At 36.7% G+C, this 23,204-nt stretch overlaps 6 protein-coding genes across 6 annotated transcripts; 1 reads left to right on the forward strand and 5 right to left on the reverse strand.

Moving 5' to 3' along the window:
• Positions 1-3,352: 3,352 nt before the first annotated feature.
• On the reverse strand, positions 3,353-5,110 carry LOC18018095. The gene is made up of 6 exons (XM_006401185.2): positions 4,947-5,110; positions 4,591-4,640; positions 4,191-4,298; positions 3,921-4,035; positions 3,722-3,839; positions 3,353-3,591 (listed from the first exon to the last, which is right to left on the reverse strand). Exons 2-6 carry the CDS (start codon positions 4,598-4,600, stop codon positions 3,538-3,540), a joined length of 405 nt encoding a protein of 134 aa, XP_006401248.1. The 5' UTR covers positions 4,601-4,640; positions 4,947-5,110; the 3' UTR covers positions 3,353-3,537.
• A 683-nt stretch (positions 5,111-5,793) lies between these two features.
• Positions 5,794-8,109, reverse strand: LOC18018096 (protein phosphatase 2C 77). Its single transcript, XM_006401186.2, has 4 exons — positions 7,052-8,109; positions 6,644-6,931; positions 6,324-6,429; positions 5,794-6,246 (listed from the first exon to the last, which is right to left on the reverse strand). The coding sequence occupies exons 1-4, from the start codon at positions 7,592-7,594 to the stop codon at positions 5,891-5,893; spliced, it is 1,293 nt and encodes a 430-aa protein (XP_006401249.1). The 5' UTR covers positions 7,595-8,109; the 3' UTR covers positions 5,794-5,890.
• A 2,662-nt stretch (positions 8,110-10,771) lies between these two features.
• On the forward strand, positions 10,772-12,208 carry LOC18018097. Its single transcript, XM_006401187.2, has 4 exons — positions 10,772-11,013; positions 11,243-11,408; positions 11,587-11,874; positions 11,990-12,208. The coding sequence occupies exons 1-4, from the start codon at positions 10,966-10,968 to the stop codon at positions 12,076-12,078; spliced, it is 591 nt and encodes a 196-aa protein (XP_006401250.1). The 5' UTR covers positions 10,772-10,965; the 3' UTR covers positions 12,079-12,208.
• Positions 12,209-12,239: 31 nt separating this feature from the next.
• On the reverse strand, positions 12,240-15,668 carry LOC18018098 (U-box domain-containing protein 34). The gene is made up of 9 exons (XM_006401188.2): positions 15,374-15,668; positions 15,159-15,280; positions 14,962-15,077; positions 14,723-14,838; positions 14,282-14,583; positions 14,089-14,190; positions 13,580-14,008; positions 12,752-13,501; positions 12,240-12,671 (listed from the first exon to the last, which is right to left on the reverse strand). The coding sequence occupies exons 1-9, from the start codon at positions 15,576-15,578 to the stop codon at positions 12,456-12,458; spliced, it is 2,358 nt and encodes a 785-aa protein (XP_006401251.1). The 5' UTR covers positions 15,579-15,668; the 3' UTR covers positions 12,240-12,455.
• Positions 15,669-16,888: 1,220 nt separating this feature from the next.
• On the reverse strand, positions 16,889-19,956 carry LOC18018099 (lycopene epsilon cyclase, chloroplastic). Its single transcript, XM_006401189.2, has 11 exons — positions 19,522-19,956; positions 19,181-19,352; positions 18,958-19,093; positions 18,726-18,836; positions 18,534-18,636; positions 18,298-18,441; positions 18,110-18,217; positions 17,916-18,012; positions 17,695-17,814; positions 17,458-17,590; positions 16,889-17,318 (listed from the first exon to the last, which is right to left on the reverse strand). The coding sequence occupies exons 1-11, from the start codon at positions 19,816-19,818 to the stop codon at positions 17,153-17,155; spliced, it is 1,587 nt and encodes a 528-aa protein (XP_006401252.1). The 5' UTR covers positions 19,819-19,956; the 3' UTR covers positions 16,889-17,152.
• Positions 19,957-20,894: 938 nt separating this feature from the next.
• On the reverse strand, positions 20,895-22,858 carry LOC18018100 (glycylpeptide N-tetradecanoyltransferase 1). Its single transcript, XM_006401190.2, has 2 exons — positions 22,681-22,858; positions 20,895-22,354 (listed from the first exon to the last, which is right to left on the reverse strand). Exon 2 carries the CDS (start codon positions 22,349-22,351, stop codon positions 21,047-21,049), a length of 1,305 nt encoding a protein of 434 aa, XP_006401253.1. The 5' UTR covers positions 22,352-22,354; positions 22,681-22,858; the 3' UTR covers positions 20,895-21,046.
• Positions 22,859-23,204: the final 346 nt, after the last annotated feature.

The raw sequence follows: 23,204 nt of genomic DNA on the forward strand, positions 1-23,204 counted from the left end.
TACAATGATTACAAGTTAACAACACATTTTATCTTGAAAATTTTAAATTTGATATATAGTCCTAAAATCATGGCCATCGCAACCAGCTTTCTGTCTTTGAAAACGAAATAAAATTTGATATTTTTGAAAACTGGCTCTTATCTTTCTCACTCGGTGTCCCACTAAACCTAAAGACCAGAGAAAGAAAAGTAAACATTAACTAAAAACATATAAAACTCTTAACCAAGAAAGGGAGGATAGCGATTTACGTAGAAAGAAAATAATTAATATGCCTTATATTATTTATAAGAGAACCGGTTTCGGGAGAATCACAGAAGAGCATCATTATCCCTAATACTCCAAATAGGTTTCTTAACAATTTTTTATTATTAAACATAGATTAAGAAACCTTCTTAAAAAACTTAATGATTTTAATGGTGTATTGGTAAAACCCATTGGGTTTCTTAAAAAAAATTTGCAACTTGAATCCAAAGTTTATGACTTGTAAATTAAAATCAGATGCAGAGCCACAAAACTCAGACAAAAGAACTTGCCAATTTGCAAACAACAATCTGATTTATTATTAGCTTGAGAAAAAAAAATATGAGAAATGATTCAGAACAGACCAGTAAAAAAAAATTAGACTTTTATTTTCTTGCAAATAAGAGATGATTAGACATTACATTACCTTAACTAACAAGTTATCCACAACCCCTAAATCTTCGTTAGTCTGTGTGAAACTTCATTGCATCTGTTCGGACACAGATGTTACATAAATCACACAACTTTACAAACCATTTTGTGACACCACTTTGACCCAGTCGTAACGCCCTGGCAATGGATTCTCCGACACAATGTCAAAGTTGTACCTACAAAACCAACAAACTCTATCAAAATCAGGAAAAAAAGACTCTAAAATTCTAAACCCATGAATCAACTCAAGAGAAGATTACTACTTTTCAATGAAGAATCTCTGTTGTTGTTGCTCTGCAAATGCAAGAAGCTTTCAAAAGAACACACATCAAGCCACAAATCAGCACATCGGTTAAGCTTGATCAAATCAGCACATCGGTTATCCAATCAGCAAATCAATACTTTGATTACACTTATCCAGCCCAGACAACAATCAAAATCAAGCTTGATAGCAAACACTTGATGTCTACATACTCGATCAATTCTACATTTCGATTAACAATAACTCCATTGACAACTTTACACATTTCCTAAACCTGAATCACAAAATATCAACATGACACTCGTAAATTTGTCAATGAAAACAGCATCTAAACCCATCGATTACATAAATCCATTTATAAAACGAGTTCACACAATCCATCAAGTACATAAAGTTATCGTCGATCTCTAACTCAGTCGACGCATAATCAGGAGAGAAAATCATAAAAGCTCCAATAAACTATTCCAGAAAGCAAAATGAAACAAAATCGGATATATCAAACAATTAGAGGGGATGATTTCGTTACCTCGGAGATAACGAAGAAATTGATCGGGCTAAATGGAAAAGAGAAGCGCAGGCGTCGTAGGCGTCTCCACCCGAAGGAGACGGCCTCTCGCCGGATATGTCGCCGGAGATGACGACGATCACTCGATGGAGACCATTTGATACTCAGATTTTTTGATGCATCAAGGGTCGGTGCAAAGAAGAGAAAATGGTCGAGCCTTTTTTTTGTTCAATCACAATGTGCCACGTTAGCAACAAAAACCGATCCTTGTGGTTCCAGAATAAGAGCCGATTTTACTTCTTTTTGGACTTGAATCAATATTAAAACAATATATTGGGCTAAGAAACGATAATGATGGTGTAAGGTTCTCGATATTTCATAAACTAAACAAAAATCAGGTGATTAACGTGGGTAAAAGTTAGTGAAAGAACAAGTGATATCAAAAAGTTTATTATCCAACCAAAAAATTTGTTGAGCCATCGAATCAATAGTTTCCGTAAATCGAAACTAATTTCTAATAGTACATGTGTGACAAATCCATCAAACATAATAAACCAGTCTTTTCCTTTTTTTCAAAGACACAGCCAAATGAAATAATATACCATTACTGGCCGGGTTAATATATAGCATCATGAACTTTGTATCATAAACTAGTGCTGCATCGATCACGCGTTTGTGGATTGAATCAATACATAATTTTGAAAGAAACTACCTTTAATAGTATACACGTATATTGCTAACTATCCGAGTGTAATTAGCTACCATATTCAAACTCGATTTCCGGTTAAAAAGGTTATTAGTATAGACCGAGGACTCGGAAGTTTCTGTATATTTCTTTCTTGTTTGTTGCTTAACAGAGTATAAAGAATTCTTGTTTTTTTAAAGAAAAAAATAGCAAACAAAGAGTGATTAATGAAATAATTGGACACAGATGGACATGAATCTGGAGTTTAGGTGCAGATATCTGTATTTTGGTCTGGAAGCAATACATATATAATCAACAACTTTTTTTAATAAGTAAAAAAAAAGAAAGAAGAGAAAGAGACAGGCTGGGAAAAAAGAGCCGCTAGATGAATCGGAAGTATCGTCTAAGTTTCTTCAAACAGCTAGCTTCCAGATACACAGCCTGTCTCCCACACGTGCGATTTATTTTACCACATCTAATCCTAATATCGTATTACATGTCGTCTTGTTAGTACTATTCATTTAAAATTAATTTAAACCTCTTTAAATGATTCGTGTTTCAATAATTCGTAGTATTAAATAAAACGGAAAAGATCCACATGTTTGTCGTGGCAATGGCATTAACCTTTTATAATCTTTAAGAGAGATGAGAGTAATCAAATCAAATCACACTCTCTGTTTGTTGATGATGATAAATACAGAAGATATCGAAACATCGCTCCGTTTTAACATTCCTGAGAGAAGCACATCACGCCGTCTTGAAGTTTTGATGAGTGTGCAAAACAGCATTATTTTCAGCGAAAACAATCCCACTACCAAGCGGACCAGCCGAAACCAGCCCACTAAAAAGGGGAATATCGTGCAACACTAATACTTTGATTGGTGATAATTTTGTGGAATACATAACTGCATAAATAATGAAAATAATTTTGCGGAATGAAATATACGACTTAAAATTTACTTTTTTTGATTGACAGCATTTTCATGACTTATTTTTCATCCTACTATTTTTGTTGATTAACAAAATACTCAGTTCTACATATTACCAACCAAAACCAAAAGTCTAAAGTAAATTATCGACAAATTGATTAGAGAAAGTTCAAGACATGAAAATTCTGTGAAAGAAGGGTAATAAACTAGTATCCAATCTCTTCCACTTATTCAGACGAGAATAATCACAGTGCAAATACAGCCATTGAATTGTGTGTGTGTGTTTTTTTTGTTTTTTGTATACAGCCTCTGAAAGTTGGGAACAAAAAGTAATACACAACTTTAAGCAAAAAAGATTGAAGTAAAATCATATGGTTTTATCTGAATGTACATGAGGCCAAGTTCCCGTAACTATTCCTTGATGAGCACGGAACTTATAAGAATGTATGCATACTTACATAGTTACATTATGTATCTGAAGATATTAAAACCACCTTAAAGCCAAAATCACGAGCAACACAAGAGAGAATCCCATCGCCTGCACCAATTTAACATCGAATCAACAGTTCATATCGACTAATGAATCTAAAACAACTATATTAGATTATGGACTAAATTTTAACCGTAATATGAACACACAAGAAAAGCACATATATAAGAGTACTTACAGTGATTGCGGAAGCAGCAAGACCAGCTCTTTCTCTAGGATCTTTGCGGTAATAGTTCCCGAAGTAAAGAAATGTAGCATAGTACCACAAAAGTGGAAACACAAATCCGAGGAGAAATCTGTTTAATCATTAGAGAGATGAGATCAAAAGGTACGTGAAGAGATTATTAAATCAGCATTAACAGGAAAACAAAACTCACGAGAACCATCCGATTCCACAACCAAAGCATGGAAGAGGTTTGTCATATACTCCTGTTTCCATGTCGCCAACATCTTTAACAAGCGTGTATCTTCTTTTCCCACGAACCATCAAATCTATCGTAACAGAGATATAGTATCTATGGTTAGAAGTTAGATAAAAGGTGTTAACAAGAATGCTTCATATTTCACATCTTGTTTATAATAATAATAACAGTCAAATTAAAATTGCAGGACCTTAATGGATTGAAAAGCGAGTTGTGGTTTTTTACCTTTAAGTGAGGAATAATACCGAGCGGCTGGTTTCATGATATCGGCAAGCCTATCAGCAATGAATTTTACCAGCTCGGTTTTACCATTTCCGGATTCAAATTTGGTATCTGCAATTGAAAAAGATGCAATCTTTACTTGCACATGTATGGTATGGATGAATTTTACCATTTCTGGATACAAATATAGAGGGCAAAACAACGTTTTCTCATTTCAAGTCATCTCAATCTCACTTGAGAAAAGTGCTATAATTTTGCAGTAACAAAACTACTCTGTTTTCTAGATTTGTATGATAACTCATTGATTCTATACTCCACTAAAAGTAACTAAAAACCACAAGATTTGAAGAGTTAAGAGGAGCAATTTGTTCATAAGAGAGGCAAGAAGACAATTGGTAGTTACTTTCGTCCATGCTTTTAGCTCTTGATTGTGTGACCAGATCTTCAATTTCCCTGCATTGAAAATGAAACCCTCTGAATTTCACAAGCAGTAATCAAAAACCTACTCATAGTTTTTCAACCAACAAAAACCAGAATTCAAGTATGCTTCAATCGAGACTTTAACAGCAACCTGAACCTCGTTATAATTTGAATTCTCCAAATTAAGCACCGTGAAAAGTAAAAAACGCAAATTTGAGATCATCTTATACAAGATTAGCCCTAAAAATCAAACTCGTCGATCCAGTGCACATCTAATCTAATACCGGAAATTGCTGTGGAAGAAAGGAGAAACAAAAGACCGAAGATAAATGAACTCACCGAGGAGAATCTATTGAGTAAATGGCGAGATCAATCTGGTAATGAAACGAATCTGAAGCTGATTATTAGTCAGACGAGAATCGTGTCTCTTCCGCTTCTTCTTCAACCTTTTTCAGTCTTTTTTTTCCAACTTCGTCGGCGCTTTAAATGATGCGTGCAAAGCTGATGAAGAAATTAAAACTCTGTGAAAGTAAATACTCTTTTTTAGCAAAAAAAAAAGAAGTAAATACTCTTTTACCAACCAATTAGCTTCTTATTTATGTTTCTGTATTAGACAAAACAATAAACAACTTTCTCTTTTTTTTTTGTGGTCTGGAAAGAAAATGTTGTTTGTCTGGCAAACAAATGCTTTTTGAAGAGATTAAGAATAAATATCAAATCTTGAAATATTAATATGATGTAAAAATGCATTACTTCTTATGTCTTTTTGGTTTTTGCCACTTTACTTCTTTCTTTAATTGTTGATGTGATGAAAAGATGAAATAAATCGGTAAAAGCTGCCGTACACAACACTTAGCAATCAAAACGTTTTGTGTAAGTATTTACCAGATTGTCTCCCTCACCAACAGTCAGTAAACTCACAATCTCAAACTATTCGAATGCACCAATTATTAAAAAAAGAAAGAAGGTAATAAAACATTGAATGATCTTAACTTAAACGAGCGCAGAGTCATATTACAGTTAACGCCAAGAATAAAAAGAGAAGGGGATTTTTGTTTGGAAGCTTACATTATCTCATCATATACATATTCATGTTAGTATAGAGAAAAAAAGATTAAAATAATGGTGGGAAAGTAAAAAAAAAAAAAAAAAATTAAGCAGGAAATTAAATATTACAGACCACTAATTATTCTTACCTGTTATTTTTCTATAAATAAATTACCCACCATCAAAACTTTTTTTTTTTCTTTTTTTATTCCAAACCATCTTCTTATTCTTCTTCTTCAGTTCATAGATTTGCTCTTGAATTTCCTAACTCCCTTCAAATCAACAACGACCACACTTATGTTGTCTTTGCTTCCTCTCTGCAAAGCCATCTTCGACAAATACTCTGCCGCCGACATCGCCGCCGGATCTTTACCTTCTCCTCTTTTCTCCGCCGGAAGCAAAGCATTTTCGGCCATGGCATTCTTCTTGTGCCACAACAAAATCCGTTTACGAGCCATATCGCACACTTCTTCGTTCGTCATCACATCCCAAAGACCATCGCTCGCTAAGATGAGACAGTCATCTTCTTTCACTCGTCTCACACAAGTCACCTCCGGATCCGGTATCACTGATGGTTTTAGGTATCTATCCCCTGTTAACCAAACCGGTTTAAGTATACTAACTATCGAAAGAACCAAATGAGATCATCTTAAAGTAAAAAAAGCATACCAATTGATCTTGACATGGCGAGCACACCGAAAACACGAGCCCCGTTCCACTGGATTACTTTCCCTCCTGCTGCTTCTATCCTCGCCGCTTCATCTTCTCTATCCGGCTAAGTAAAATAAACGTAGAGCCAAAACCACTATAAGAACGTTGACCATTCTAACAGATACTTATATGGCTCTGATTGGTAACAAACGTCACAAGAATTCATCAAGCAAAGTTCCTTTTTTTTGCCATTTTGTCATATTACTTAATTAGAATCATTCCTCATAGAAACTGCGATATCTACCTAAAAAATTATAGTATTATAAATTATTACTTACTTTGTGATCGACCGACAAGGCGAGTGGCGTTTTGCCGCGGCACAGAACCGCTCTCGAGTCGCCGGAGTTAGCGACGAAAATATGCGTAGGAAAAACAATGGCGACCACCGAGGTGGACCCCACCGTTTCCGGGACGAAGTCGATCTCTGAGTCAACCTTCATAAAGGAGTTGAACAGAGCTCTCTTCCACTTCTCTTGCCACGTGTCACCGTCGCAAAACTCCGGCTTCTCCTTCACTATCTCCTCCGTCAACGCCAAATGCATCCTCTCCCGGCAATAATTCGCCACCTGTACACACAAAAAAACCGAATCAAAGAAAGAAGAAAATCAGATCTCAAAAAACCCAGATTTTGCTGTTTTGCTACTCAATTTCCGAATCGAATCGGTTTAACTAAACCGGCTTTTTACCTGAGAACCACCATGGCCATCGTAAACACCGAAGAAATGAGCACTCGAGTGAGGATTGAATCCGTTAGTGACTCGACCATCGAGCAACGAAATCGAAGAAACTTGAAGGAATCTAGGAATCGTCGAGACGGAATCTTCCATCTCTGGTCGTCTTCCACAAATCGAAGTGACTCCATATAAAGGCACACTCTTGAACTCGAAGAGACTCCTGCTCTCTGTTCTACTGATTACTTTCTTCTCGCTCTGACTCGGCGATCTCGGATCAAACTCATCTGAGCCGTTGATTTCTTCTCCGGCGGAGATATCCACGATGACGTCTGATACACCTGCCGCAGCTGATGATAATGAGGAGGATGGTGACGAATCCTGTCTCGAGCTGATTCCAAAGGACGAATCTTTCATCGTTTCTTCGCCGGAAATTTTAGACCCAGAACCGGAACACGAACTTTCCGGCAACGAACCGTTGCAATAGCTTCTAACTCCGATTGGAGGCTCAGCGAACGGTCTAAATGGAACAGCTACTGCAGGAGAAACTTCGTCCATTGATTAAAAAACCCTAATTGCTTGATCTCTCTCACACAAAGACCCAAATCAGAGATTTGTTGAAGAGAGATTTGTGCCAAAATTTTATGAATTGGGTTTTTATTGGTTTTTGATTTATGGTTGAGTTCCAAAAAACGAAAAGTCGACAGATTTCTAAAGGAAATTTAAGAGACAATTAACTTTATTTGAGAAAAGATGAAGACAAGAAACTCATGACTCAGAAGAGGAAAGTGAGACAACCTTAGCTAGCACATGAAATAGATAGAGATGCCAAATAAAGAAAAAGTAAAATTTTCGCAAGAAACTACCACCCAGAAAATTTCTCAATTTTGTTTTCTCAATCAGGGTTTCCTGGATTCTGGGCAATTCGTTTAAACCATTTAGAGATTTTGTGATCTCTCTCTCCTCAATTAATTTCCAAACGAAAACAATTTCCAGATTTTCTTGTGTGTGTGTTCTCTTCAGAAACAAAAAGGAAAAACAAACAAAATGTTTAGGCAGAAATCGGTTTTAAATCTGCCACATATGACATCTGAGACTTTGAGAGAGAGAGGTCTTTATTTATTACACAACAACACAGCACAAAGAAGTGTTTTTATCTCAAAAAGAAAGGTGATTCAGTCAAGAAAAATAACTTCGAAAGACATTACTTTGAACTTTTGCCTATATGGAAACAATAATGTATATTTATATTCTTTTCTTTTACAGAAGAAGATTAGAAGTACATATTTTCTTTCCATTTACTATCGTGTCATCCCTCCATTATTGCGTATCTATATCGTAGATTTTGAATACAGATGTTTATCAGTTTTCTATAACAAAATATCCCGCATGTTTAAAAACGGTCGGTAATTAAAATTTTGGATACATTTTACGCTACACATGTAAATGGAAGATATTTTATATTACAACGATATTTTCTGAAAACTATTTATTTATATTAACCACACTCAAACATTTCATCCGAAGTTTCTGAAACACATTTTAGAGATTTTAAACCGAACAATTGAGTACACATTCCTTATCAACTTGTCATATTAGTTTTATTAATAAAGGTGAGATTCATCATACATCATATTCATAGGAAACACGTCGACGGACAACAAAGAACGATAGAAAACATAGTAAGAAATTTAATTTTTACATAGTTGATGACATTCGATATTTTTGAAGCCTTATGTTAATTAACCAAAAGCCATACCCGTAATGGCAGCTGCATGCAGACGTTTATATGGCTTATCCACACCGCAACACACATAACTAGTTCTGTTATACTTCTTATTCATGAAAAAACCAATTCTATTAAAACCCGAACAAAAGTTCTCATTCGTTATAGACTTCTTCACTCACTCACTCACTCCCTCACTCCCTCACTCCCTCACTCCCTCACTCACAAAATTGTCTAGACTTGTGTATAAGTTTCTATTGTATAAAGAAGTTAAAATGTAACGCTTTTAATGCTGTTTTTGTAGTTATTAAATCGGTATACCTTAAACTACATCGGTATGTTGACCAAAAAAAAATACATCGGTATAAAGGTTACCCACTTTTTTGTCGTCAGCAAGGTTAGTAGCAGTTAAACCTGCAGTAGGCTATACTCTTAAACAAAACAATCGATTTCAATTTTAATGAATAAATAATGAAAATTACATTTATGTATAGACTTCCAAAATCATAAAATGACGTTTCGGTTGAACTAAGAATAGAAAGAGAATCAACGAAAGAAGGATGCTGTGTTGTCAACAGATGATTATTTTTCCAACAGTTGTAATTAAAATCGTATTGAAAAAAAAGAAATGAATAACAATCATGTGGGTCCTACGTTTGTCGAGAAACAAAAGGATGGTAGCCACGTAAACAGAGAGATAGTCATAGATTTGATGAGCAAAAGAGGATGATGTGTACGGTGATAGATCTGTTAGTTGGGGTGGCGGGAAATATGAGGAAGAGGTTCATTGCACTGACAAAGACGGTTTCTTTAAACTTCCGTAAATATCTTGTGTTTTTTTTTTTTTTTTTGTTATTGCTCTATGTTTTGTTTATTAATTTTTATTTTAGGAAAATAATAGTACTTGCTCTATGGTTTTTATTCCACGTGTTACGTCATTATTGGATTCATGTACTGATATGTGTATGAAAGTGGCTTTTGGATGGACAACAAACAAAATACCCAAATTCATATCAAATTCAGTGAACCAATCATATATATATATACATATATTTGAAAGGTAAATATAAAATATATGTTTGTATGATTTGATAAACAACACTTTTAATGGATATTTAAATATGAGTCATATATTTTTTGGGATATACGTAGATAGACTCATTTAACTTTTTTAAAAGTTCATTCAAAATATTTTAAAATATACAGTATCATATCGTATAATTTGGTATGAAAAGAACAAAATCAATTCATATTGTATATGTGTCACAAATTTGGAGATAATCAATTGCCACACGGATCTGCTTACAAAATGCTGTGTAAAGTTGTGGTCACATAACATCTAATAATATAAAAATTGATGTCGCGTAGTTAATTTTAATATTTTTGACGGCAGTTAATTTTAAATAATATGACATAAACACTAAAAATAAGAAGTTATGACATCAAGACTTTGTAAAAGATGCTTAGTTTCAATATATTTCAGTTGTTAAAAAAAAAAAGAAGTTATATTATAAATAAAAAAAAAATATTATATGTTTTTTTAATTTTTATACGGAAATTTAAAACATATAAAATACTAAAAATTTAGAAAGTTAGGTTTATTACTGAGTTATAGCTCTAACATAATGATATAAGTTCCATTTTTGTGTAGAATTTATATATGTCATTCGAGAAAGCTACAAAAATTAGGCTCTGGGAATTACTATTTGTATTGGGCCTGGCCCATCTACATTTCAACCTTTTTTTCCTTTTTTCTTAAAGATAAAAGTTTGACTTATGCCAGCACATCACATGCTTTTACTTTATTGTTTTCACAAAAGTCTGGTCTTTTCTGTTTTTGTTGAAACAATTAAATTTCTGTACACAATACGAAATTGATTTTCCCATGTGACGATTGGCAGATTTTTTTTGTAAACAGTACGAAATTAATTAACATCCATCAATAGGGATCAACGTATAATATTCGAGAATATTATATTTTGATATAGAGTGTCGACACAAAACAAAACGAACAAATTCATCACAGATCAAAATTCTTCTCACTTAAACTTACCTTTGATCTGTGGCTTAGATTTTTTATTTGTTTATTTATTTTTTGCTCCTTAATTTTCTTGACCAGAAAAGAAAAAAGAAAATTAAATAAAAACACGAACCTCTTGCTCAAGTGCTAGCCTAAAAAACAGACATCAAAAGATTCTCTTACATGGCGTCTATTTTCAGAGCTTCAATTTCACTTGAGCTACGACCAAAGGTAACAATCAAGCTTCTTTTACTCACTCATAGACTTGGTTACTCGAATTCCAGAAACTAGAGATGGTATTAGTCCCTAATCTTGTGATTTTGGAAAATTTAGGGATTCGTTGTTTAGATTCCAAGAAATAGAAACTGAGAAGCTGATAAGATAAATTAGGATTGTGGGTATCATTCAAAGTAGATTATTTTCCTTCGATTAGTGATGAATCGTTTTGGTATTTTGGAAGGTTACTTGCACGAATCTCTCTACGAAAGAACGATTTGAGTTTCAGAAGAAGAGTCTGAGAAAAGAAAGGCTCAATGTTAGGTTATGTGGCTTGAAGCCTAATAAAGCACAAGGATCGATTCAAGGGATTAGTGTGGTAGAAGAGAAAGAGTCTAACAACAAAACCGGTAATTAAACCGACCCCGTCCTTTTTTCGTTTTCGAATTAAAGATACAAAAGATTATACGATATGCTTTTGACTGTCTGCAATCACGAAATTGGAATCAGCATTTCTGGTTAAGCAAATGTCACCATTATCTAGACAGTAATAACATCGGTTTGTATCGGTTTGATTGTTGGTTCTAGATTACGGGGTTGTTGGGGTTCACCACGTCGGTTTGCTATGCGAGAACCTAGAACGGTCGCTCGAGTTTTACCAGAACATTCTGGGCCTTGAGATCAACGAGGCAAGGCCACACGATAAGCTTCCGTATAGAGGAGCATGGTTATGGGTAGGTTCAGAGATGATTCACTTAATGGAGCTTCCAAATCCAGATCCTTTAACAGGTAGACCCGAGCACGGAGGCCGGGATCGACATGCTTGTATCGCAATCCGTGATGTTTCGAATCTGAAAGAGATTTTGGACAAAGCTGGTATATTACACACATTTTGCTTCTTTCTTCTTTTCTTGTTCTTTGCTTAAAGAATGTTGTTTTTGGTTTTCTTTTGTATTATTAATCGAATGTGCTTTTCTGCTTGTTTTTGTAGGGATTGAGTATACGATGAGTAGGTCAGGGAGGCCAGCGATATTCACTCGTGATCCAGACGCAAACGCTCTTGAGTTTACGCAAGTTTGATTCTTGATGGATTATAAGTTGTAGATACTTATATACTGTTCAAAGTCTTACCTCCAAAACATCGAATTTAGTTTATTGCCTTTATCTGAACACTACAAACCATACCAAATAAAACAAAATTTCTCCCGAATGTTCAAGTTAAAGATAAGATTATGATAATGCCACCGTAGTTCATATCCGGTAGGATTCATGTTTGAGTTGTAGACGGGAAAAAAAACCACAACTGTAAAATAGTTCTTGTTTGTACCTTTTTTCTTTCACCACAATAAATAAGAGAACAAATAAACTGGTTGTTGAAGCTACAGACATGATGACGATACACCAGATTCAAACAAGTTCAGGTTATTTAGTATATACAGATTAGACTATATTTGTGGTCAAAAGGAGCCAAGAGTAGTGGAGAGGTCTATGCGTGAACGAGATCGCCACTCTTGTATAGCCGATTTGAGAGTATGGTTCGGTGTGAGATCGGAATGTTTAAGCCGATGCTTAGTCACAGGTGACACATTTTGATGTTTTTGAAACCAAGCCTTTATCGCTTTCCCTTCGTACGTGAATCCATCTGCTGCTATCTGTGGATCTTCCATTATTTCCTGCGATCAGTTCAATCAAACATTGTTTCAACACCAACCATTAAAGAATTGTAGCCTTTGTGATAGTTTTGTTCAATTACCTTCAGAATTGGACAGTAATAGTGAGCTGGTGGTCGTGCGTTCGCTTGTTCTGTCCTGAGCCTGTTATTTGCAGATTCAAGAATCCGTTTGAGAGCGGGCAAGACTTGTGTATCAAGATCTGGTCTGTCTCTGCATTTGAGCTGCGAACACTTGATTGCGATGCGAGCTAGTTCTTTGGCTTCCTCCACGGGCCAATCTCTGACTGATCCATCTAACATATCCCCAAAAGAGCCTCTCTTTACTGCGTCCTCCACACAGAAAAGAAGACCGTTGGGATGTCGAGCGGTTAAAAGCTGGAGAATTATGATTCCAAATGCGTAGAGATCTGATTTTGGTCTGATTGTGCCGGTTCTTTGGTATTCCGGATCCATGTAGTAGAGTGTACCGGCGATGATCGAGTTTCTGTAAACCGTAACACTGTCTGGTGCCTCTTCTGACATGAGCTTGGCCAGTCCAACGTCGCCGATTTTGCTAACGAAGTTTCTGTCCAAGAGAATGTTTCCTGGCTTGAGGTCTCGGTGAACGATTGGCTCGGGTTTTGAGTTGTGGAGGAAAGCTAAGCCACATGCGGTTTCGTAGATGATTCTGAATCTGATGAACCATGAGAGAGATGGTTTCCCCTTTTTGGGAGAGATGTGAGCATCTAAGCTACCGTTCTCCATGTACTCATAGACAAGACAGCCATTTTCAGGACAAGCACCAAGAAGAAGAACCACGTGAGGATGACGAAGCTGGCTTAAGACTGAGATCTGCAAAGTAAAAATTGGACAGTAGAGAGTTAAAATGCTGCTGTTGTTATTAGAACATGAGACTGCTTAGTAATTTACCTCTCTTAAGAATTCTTCTTTTTTTTCGATTGAATCGGGTTTGAGAACTTTAAGAGCTACTGGGGTATGATCGAGGCTGCATTTGTATACTTTACCGTATCCTCCTTCGCCGATTATTTTACGGGATGAGAAATTATCTGTAGCCGCAGATATCTCTTCTTTTGTGTACTTTCTGTACCGCCCGTCTCTCAAGAAGAGCTGGTCAATGACTTTCTGTTTCTCTATGGATTGTTTGAGAGCATCTAGCTCAGCTAATTGCCTCTCGCAGAACTCTTTAGCTAACATTGATTTTGCGTCTTCGACCTCTTTTACGGCTTTTAGATGCTTTTCTTTCTCTTCTGCCGCTGCTTTTCTCAGCATTTCTTCTTTTTCCAGAGCAGTTATGACCCTTTTCGTTTCTTTAATACACTCAGAGGAAAGAGACTGGACCTGAGATCAGAATTTGGTTTAGCTAAGTTTACGAATCCATCAGATGAAAAATGACGAAAGACCGTCCAAAAGATTTAGACCTGTGTTTGTTTATGAACTAGCTCTTCACAAGCTTTCTTGTACATGGAAAGAGTGGTTTGTACTTCTTTTCTTAGCTGCTCTACCTCAGACTTAACATGTGACTGCAAAAACATGGTATTGAGATCAAAATCAATATGATTTTGTCATGTAACATAGAATAACGCAAGAGGGGTTAAGTATCAAATGCTTTACCTTTGATGTTTTTTTGTCAGCTCCAGGATTCAACTGCATTTTACTACTGGAGACAATACTGTGTCTAAGGATTGAACGAATGTGTTCGTCATTGACCAAACCGATATCAGTTGAAGATTGTGCATCAGAAAACACTTGAGAGGTTGGATGACTATGCGGCAAAGAGGCAGGCCTTCGAATTTGCTTCCTGCCTGAGGATGATATGGATGAAGCAGACAAGCCTGTCTTATCTGAGCGTGTGCGGCTGAAAGATTCTGTATAAGCTTCTGCTCCTTCGGGTATACGGAAACTAGATGATGAATCTGTTGAAAGTTTCACAAAGAAACATAAACCACACAACAGTATCAATAAAAACACATTTCCCTTTTCCATCTTAAATTCACACTTTAGATCAATGAAAGTGAAAGTTCTAGGGACTGATATATATATATATAATTATACCTGCAGATAACTGATTGGTTGATTTGGTTAATATTCTATCTTTGCAAACAACATATATCTCGCACGCCTCTGGAGCTTCTCCTAGTACCGTTAATGGCATTTCTTGTCCTTTTTTCCTGGCGAAACCAAATCAAGCGTTTGAGCAAGATCATGCCACATACAATGCAAATACACAAACCGAGATAATAATAATCACTGAGATATATAACTTTCTGAAAAATCTCATTTGGAATCAATACCTTGTGAGGAAATTTGAAGAGCAAGATCCAATCACTAAACACTCGACCTCACTATCTGATATGTAATTCACAAGTGCCTTTGCGGGATCATGATGTTCCAGCAACAAAGTCTCAACCTAAGATTCACCAGTAAATATTCAATGAGACCCAAAAGTTACAAAATCCGTACAAAATAAGTGGGAGAAAGAACAACTCACTTTGTTGGATTTGCAGATCTTCTTAAACGGCACAAAAACCTGTTCGAATTCCTTTCTCCGATCTCGTTTATACATCGAAACAACACTCTCCTCCAATTCCTCCACTGGAATCTTCGATCCAGCTGCAAAAACAAAATCACGGTCAAAAATCTCTCTCGTGAAATCGCGAAATGGGTGACACTGATTAAACGAGATCCGAGAAAAATCAAACTTACAAGGAGATGGAATACTGGTGACGGTAGGCATGACGTGAACTAGAACTAGCCGATCGATTTTGGGGAGGAGATTTTCGACAGCCCAACGAAGAGCGCGACGGCTAGCAGCTCCTCCTACGGCGCCGCCGACGGATCCTTTAACGGCGACGGATACCAATGAATACGCCGGAGCTCCGCCGATCGATTCGAAGAACTTGTTTGTCATCACTACTATGAAACTTGCTTCTAGATTTTTTGTGGTCACAAAGAGAGATGAAATTGGGTTTTTGGAGAGACCGCGAAAGCGTAAGTTGACTTGGTGGGAAACCAGAAAAGCTGGTGATGTATTTATTGACTCGTGAAATTAATAAAGCGCCTACTTCTTAGAAAAGTCTTTTTCGAAGTTTTGTTTTTGTGTTTTTGGTTCTAATGGGGCTTCTATTTTTGGTGAAATTTAAGATTTGTACGCTTAGTTTCTGATTGTACTGATTAGGCACCAATTAATTTGTTAGGTGACATTCTAAGATGATTCCTGAACACATAATTATGTGAAATTTTTTGTCTATTCTATTAATGATTACCTCATTTAGATTCTCTTTTTCTTGTAACTTTGTATGACTCCGGTTCCTTTTGTAGTATTACCAGCTAAACTGATCAAACTTTTTATTTTTGTTGTTGTTTGTTTGTTAAAATTTGAAGTTTTTTTTCAAGGTGGGGGAATACCTTCAGATTATATATGCACCTTTACACTTTAATTTAACAAATTACGTTCAATGAATTGATAGTTACACTTACACTTTCACATTTGGACCGCGTAAAAGACAAAAATTCAAGGCTAATTTTGATATTATTGGAAAACAAATGCAAGACTACTAAGGAATTGTTAAAAAGAATGTTCCATATTCTCGTTAGGGTTGACATTAGCAAAAATGTATATAAATTACATTTTGAATAAATGTGCAAATAGCGTATTTAAATAAATGATGTACTAGTATTCAAATAAATATTTTTTTTAATTCATTTGACGTCGATTACTATTCTATAAAGAGGGAAGGGGTGAAGAGAACTTGGATTTATTAATTTTAATTAAGATAAATATGTATTGCTTGTTCTAAGATTCTGTATGTGATGCAACGAACATATACCCTTTCTCTGTTTTTCTTTCATATAAATAAATGATTCAAGACGGCATACAAACCACTTGCAATATCCAATATTTACAGTTTCCGGAAAGGAAAAAAAAATGCATGGAGTATTCCATCTACCATCGGAAGATTTCATACTCTTTTTGTAGACACTGATGATAAATGGATACCATACCATTTGTTCACGTTTACAATTTCAAAACATAATTTTGCTTTATAACATTCATAAAGTTTTCACTTGCCTTTTCATGATTATTCAGTATAAATTTTGTTCAGCTTAAGTGTTTTCGCGCTCACACATTATCATCATTTACCATTATGTACTCATAGACAAATAAGAAGCATATAACTCATGTTTAGAAGTTGATGACTAGTAATTGACATGCATAACTTTGAAGAAGAATCTAACTCTTAATGAGAAAAGTGAGTTACTAAGTATCATAAACAATCAGAATTGAAGAACTATCACAATTCACCAAGGTCTTTCTCTCAATTCTCAGTCACTTACCACAAAACAAGACTGGTTTTTTTTTTCTCTTTTCCATTTCCATCATCCCTTAGATTCTTCTCTATACACATTTTCCTAGTAAACCCACATACCGTTCTTCGATCGATTATTTATATTTATATACAAACCAAAGAGTGGAGAAGAGGATCATACTCTGAGATAGGTTCGAATCATGGTTGCTCCAGTTGGATCAGAGACGAGATGATTAATGAGACCTTTTCTCAAATTGTTTGGTGCAATGATGAACATGTAGAAAGCAAAGAGAACGAGGTCTCCTGATGTTAATGTTGATCCTAAAAACCCTCGCCACATCCTGCGTAAGTGAAATGGAAAAAAATAATTATCAGTGTCTTGTTTCATACATTGTTTGTTATGAAAAGTCAGCGTCTTAAATACTATTTTTTCTTGCTTTATGGAAATTCTAACCTGAAAATTTTCAATGTCTTGCTTACCATTTTGGAAGGCGAAAGAAAGTGTGGAAGAAGCTTCTAATGCCTTCGATATCGAGTTGAAGTATGAGCGCAAGACCAAAGAGAAAGAATGCTCTTTGCCTTTTTCTTTCTTGTGGCCACAAAGTATCCCAAGCTGCCAAAAAACATAAAAAAAAAACAAAAAAGGAAAGCTTCCAAGTAAGATTTATCATTCTCTGAAAGCATAGTTAACTAACTCTGTGGTTTAGCATAGCTCACCTTGTCTTGAAATATTACTGTTGATGTGTTTTGTGTAGGAAGTAGTCTCTTGTTTTAGTATATCCGCGATCACTGAAGCGTAGCTTGGAGCTTCAGACAAAGATCTCACAACTGAATAGCCTGTTTAAATGAGAGAAAGTTAAGTCAGAGATAATGCAGACTCCAAATGTGAAAATTAAGCCAGAACAAAGAGTTTATTGGTAAAGGCTTGCTCTTACTACCTGTTGCGGGATGTACCATACTAGCGGCAGCACCAAAAGCGAGATTCTTTTGTTCGGTGTTTGGCAAAGAACCACCAACAGGGATATAAGACCATTCCTGCAAACAAAAGCAAATACCAAAGGTTTTTATGCTGTTCAATAAGTGAAGCTTTACAATCAATGGAGTTAAAATTCTCTTTCTATGTATCAGTTACCTCTTCGTAAGTCTTTAGAACTCGAATACCGAGTGTATCTAATCTTAACATGAGCTTCTTTTTAAGCAAATCAAAAGGCATGACATCTTTCGAGGCCAAACACGTCTCCTGCACTTGAATTCCAGCTGATAAGCAATAGACTTTTTGCGATCACGATTAAATAAAAAGAAGAGAACAACAAAGAGAACCTCAAAGAACACTCTTGTCTTGGTCATAGGCATGGCGTACAGAAACGTAGGATACTCAGCTTCTAAGCTCCGAACTTCCTGGTTTGTATAATCTCTGTAATCCATGAAAACCATCTGCTCTGGATCATATGGACTGTTTTCAACCTAAAGCGAACAAATGGAATAGTCTCAAAAGATTCATTAATTTCTCCAGGAATGGATATTACACTGGAATATCATATATTCATACACTATACCTCAACCTCAACGCCGTAAGCAGTTTGTACAGAGACTCTTGGTCCCCCGACTTCGTATTGCAAGAGCTTCCCCGAAGCTGCTCCAGAAGCAACAGTGGCAAGCCTGCATTTGCAAGAAGTCAGAACCTTTACATTGGTCCAGCACGTTTTATCAAAACTACAATAGTACCATCTCTGATTCATGTATTGTACCTGCACGGAACGACGGTATTCTCTTCACAGGCAACAAGTCTAAGGCCATTAGAAGCCTCTGTTATGCTCTCGACTTTGGAGCTAAGATACGAGACACCTGACTCTACACACCTAGGAGGAATCAATTAAGGATTACGTATGTAAACATTTCAAAGCCAGGGAGGTGAAAAAAGAAGTCAATAGCTAGAGAAGAGTCTCTCCAAAAGGTGCAGAGTAGAACCATTCTATTTACCTCCTCAAGAGCTCCTCGTGGAGTAAACGTCGACTAACTCTTCCATAAGCACGGCCAATGGTAATGGGATTGTCATCGTCTAGATACACAATAGTATCTCTCCAAACATGCTCAATACATTTTTGCAGCCCAAGATCTTACATATCAACACAAAACTAGTTAGTACATTAACCATGAAAGATAGCGACTACTACTAGATAATGGATCTATGAGATTTTTATACCGTTGAATTCATCTTCCCAAACACCGTAATTGTTTGTGAAAGGAAGATCTGGACCAATCAGTCCAACTTTTAGTCCTAGCTTAGCTGATTCTGCAGCCAAGGCTAAACCAGCAGGACCACAACCAATAACCACAAGGTCCAAAGCACCATCACCGACTGATATAGGAGGCAACTGTAAAAAACACACACAATCAACATAAACTTCAAAAACCAAACACGAATTCTAATGTTCCCTTTCTCAATTTCGAAACCCACATAATCAAAAGGGGACTGAGATTTCTACTGAGATTACGAGAGGTTTGTTTTCTTCCAAAACAAGTCAAGGCAAACATAAGACTGACCTTATCGACAAGCTTAGACTGTTCATCCATGTCTTTGTTCTGCTGCATTTGAACGAATAGAATCTCTGAACCACCAGCCTTCACGAAATCTTCATCGTCGGCGAAATCCTCTCTCACCGCCACGCAACTCTCACTACCGGAACCTGCTCCGCCGCCTTTAGCTCTGACTCTACACAGACCGCAACGGAAATTCCTAAAGCTGTATCTCTTAACCACCGGAAAATTCCTCCGGGAGCTTCGAGAGGGAAAAGCTGTCACCGCCATTGCAGCGAAATTCCGAGCACCAACACACTCCATTTTCCTCCCAAGAAGAAAAAAACAAAGAAAAAAATCTTCACCGCGAAGACGAAAATCTGTCACACTATTGTTGCTGTTCTATTGAGGTTTAAAGGAATCTGGCTTTTTCCTTTTATTTACTTAATTTTTTTTCTGAAGTAATATTTTCTCACAAAGACTGGGAAAAAGAGCCTTAAAGACGAGAGGACGAGAAGGAGGATAGAACCACGGCTACGCGGGGACTCTTTTCGCCACGTGTAATTCTCTCATTGGTGAAAAACTGTACAAGCTGCCTAATCGTCCTTTGTTTTTGTACAAACACAACGTGTATTGTTTTGCGTCCGTTCTTTCAGTAAGCGACGTCGTTTACCGAAGCTCTTTAATGGGCACTAAGAAACGGGCCTGGTATTAAATCGCATTTCTCTGCTGCTTACATGTTTTTTTTTTGTTGAGTTTAGTTTAGATCATACTAAAATGGAGCTAATCGGAACTCCATTTTGATTTTTGTTTCTTAACTAAGACTATATCTTTGAATGGATTTATTATTTAAAAAATATTAAGTGTTGAAGGGTCAATTGGGTTTAAATGCCGTTTCAGGTACTGAAAAATAAAACAAAAAAAATAAGCCGGATTTAGTTTTTGATTTTTGTTTTTTAAGCATTACCATTCATAGTAACAAAAATTGGAACAGACAAAAAGGTAAGATTTCTTCTTTCCAATGGATACCCGTTTTTTCTCTCTCATGTAGAGTTTTTTTTCCGGTTCAATCGGTTTTTGTGTTGGTTGTTGTTAACAACTTAATACCAACAATCCCTTTTCTCAAAACTGCATACGTAAGACGATGACACCGCATCAACACGAATTATATGAAAAAAACAATCTTGCATGTATATCCAACGATGACTATGAGGATCAAATATTCCTGCAAAAAGTTAAGTTATTGGGCCGAATCATAGTCTTCTGAAACTTCAACCCTTTAAGTCATAAGAGTTTGTCTTTGTCATCTGAAAATTAGCGTTGACTTTAGTTGTCAGGGTCAACTCTCCGTATCTCAACCACAAGTGAAATGCACACAAGTAACAAAATCACACTTCCAGAAAATTCAAAATCGCATTGCCAAATGAGTTAAACTCAGTTTCAGTAACCCAGGAGAGAAGTAGTTCAGATAAAGAAAAAAAAGGGAAAAAAAAAATCCAAATTTTCAAGTTTCTTGATACCAAACGAACTAATACCATTGCAATTGAAGAGCTTATAAGAGAACAAGGCCAAGTTCAGCTGGCTTCAATGCACTTCTCAAACGGTAGTTATAGAGATAGTAGTGAAGCTGACCATCTCCTGGACCAAACTTTAACTCTTTCAAGAAACTCTCATTGTGCATCACATCCAACGCGTTGAACACGTCGAAACCCTTTTGCTTAGACACGATTAGCGCATCATTCATCAGCTGAAGAAACGAGGTCTGTGTGGCGACATTGTAGTAAGAATAAGCAGCTTTCAATATTGTGTAGTTCGGGTTACCAAGGATAGTCGAAGGGAGAGTGTAGAAGCTGCAGAAGTCAGTGACATCATGAGTTTCAGGGCTTTCTACTAAGTAACTGTCCACAACATCTTCTCTCGGGAGTAGCCAGTGCTCGACGTCGTTCTCGTCAAAGTCAGTCGCGACTCCGAACTGGCTAAGGTAGTTCCTAAGCAACCTTGTAACAGCCGGGACATCGCGTGGTTCCATTTTCCTGAACCCGGGAGTGACCGGTGCATCAGGTAACTTGTAGAGCTTTATGGTTCTGCTCATCGTCATTCTTGCACCAAGCCTTGAAAACCCAACATCGATTAGCTTCTTTGGGTTCAACGACCTGTGCCAGTATTGGCAGGTGGTGATGGGTGTAGGAAGTATAACTCCTGCGGTATAAGCTGCTTGCCATATATTCTCCAAGTGAACCCTTCTCGTTACCTCCTTGATCATGACCGGAGCAAGTCTCTTCGACCTGAGCTTCTTGTGAACACACAAGAAATTGATCTCAGCCATTTTCACAACCTCGTCGCGCACCCTGATCCTTGCTGGCACACCGCTGATGAAAGCAACGAGTTTTTTGGAGGTCTTGGCACGGACACCAATGTGCCAGCTCTGGTAATAACCAGGAGGGCGAAGAGCCCACCTGAGAAACTCCTTGGAGTAATTGAACCTGAACATGTTCTCATCATCCTCAACATAGTTGTTCTTGAGAAGGTTGTATACCTCTGAGCACATATCATCTGAGCTCATATCGCAGGTGGTCCATTCGTAAACAGAAGGAAGGTTGTACGGCTCTTGCTTGACCTCAGATAAAGGAGTTGCAGGCTCAATTGGGCCTTCAGGCAAACTCGTGTCCCCGACATCCTTGAACTGCCCAACGGGCTGAGTCTCCCAGAATTTGTGGGTCTTTGACTCTGACATTGAATCCTGGAACCTTCGAACTATTGTTTCCAGTGAAGTATCGTCCTTGGCTAATGCGTTAGCTTCAACGATTTGATCTGCTTTCTCTTCTGCAGAGCCAGGTGGTGAATTGTTGTCTGCCATTTCCTACAATTTACAGTGCTTAACAGCTAAGTTCCAGAAAACTAACGAGTAAACCAAAACATCAATGGGAAAATTCACCAATGCATTTCTAAAAACTAATTCAAAGTATCACATCCATATGTCTACCGTGCTAAATCGCGCCGAGATCGAACTCAAGACAACAAAACCACAATTGAAATCTAACAAGACATCCCGAAATAAGTTCATTTCCTTGAGATAATCGTGAAATGAACGGAAGAAGAATCCAGTACTTAGACCAACGACCGATCAGATCTTACGATACTAAGATCAAACGAAAAAAAAAAAAAGCTGAAGATTTGAGAACTCACCGATTTTGCTCAAACAGAAGACTCCGCGGATTCTCACCGAAACCAGATCCTCGAAGAAAAAGCTATCAGATCTCTGGAACGATTTCTCGGATTGGAGCTTCCAGATTCGAAATCAACGAGACTAGGGTTGCAGAACGGAGTAAACTCTTCTGAGAGGAGAAAGCATATGGAATGACGATGGGCGTGAAGTGTGAAGTAATGGCCGGATAAAATCTTAATACTTCAAGTATATTGCATTTTACACCCTCTAGTTTTCTTCTTATTTTGATTTAACCCCAGTCTTTTTGCTCTTTACAGTGAATTAACTTTACAGTGATATGTTTCCTTTGTTTTTTGTCAGCGATATGTTTCCTTTTAATTGATACAATCGCTACTGTCCTTATAGCAGTCACCGCATATTAACCATCTTACAAATATTAAAACTTCTGAGTAACTAAAAACTTTGATCAACTTTTAATTCTAAGTGGATGAATTACTATCGTGCATGTATTACTAGTTTTCCATTCTTTTTCTAGAGAAAAAGA

The sequence above is a fragment of the Eutrema salsugineum genome, unplaced genomic scaffold, assembly GCF_000478725.1.
Source record: "Eutrema salsugineum unplaced genomic scaffold, Eutsalg1_0 scaffold_2, whole genome shotgun sequence".
Lineage (NCBI taxonomy): Eukaryota > Viridiplantae > Streptophyta > Magnoliopsida > Brassicales > Brassicaceae > Eutrema > Eutrema salsugineum.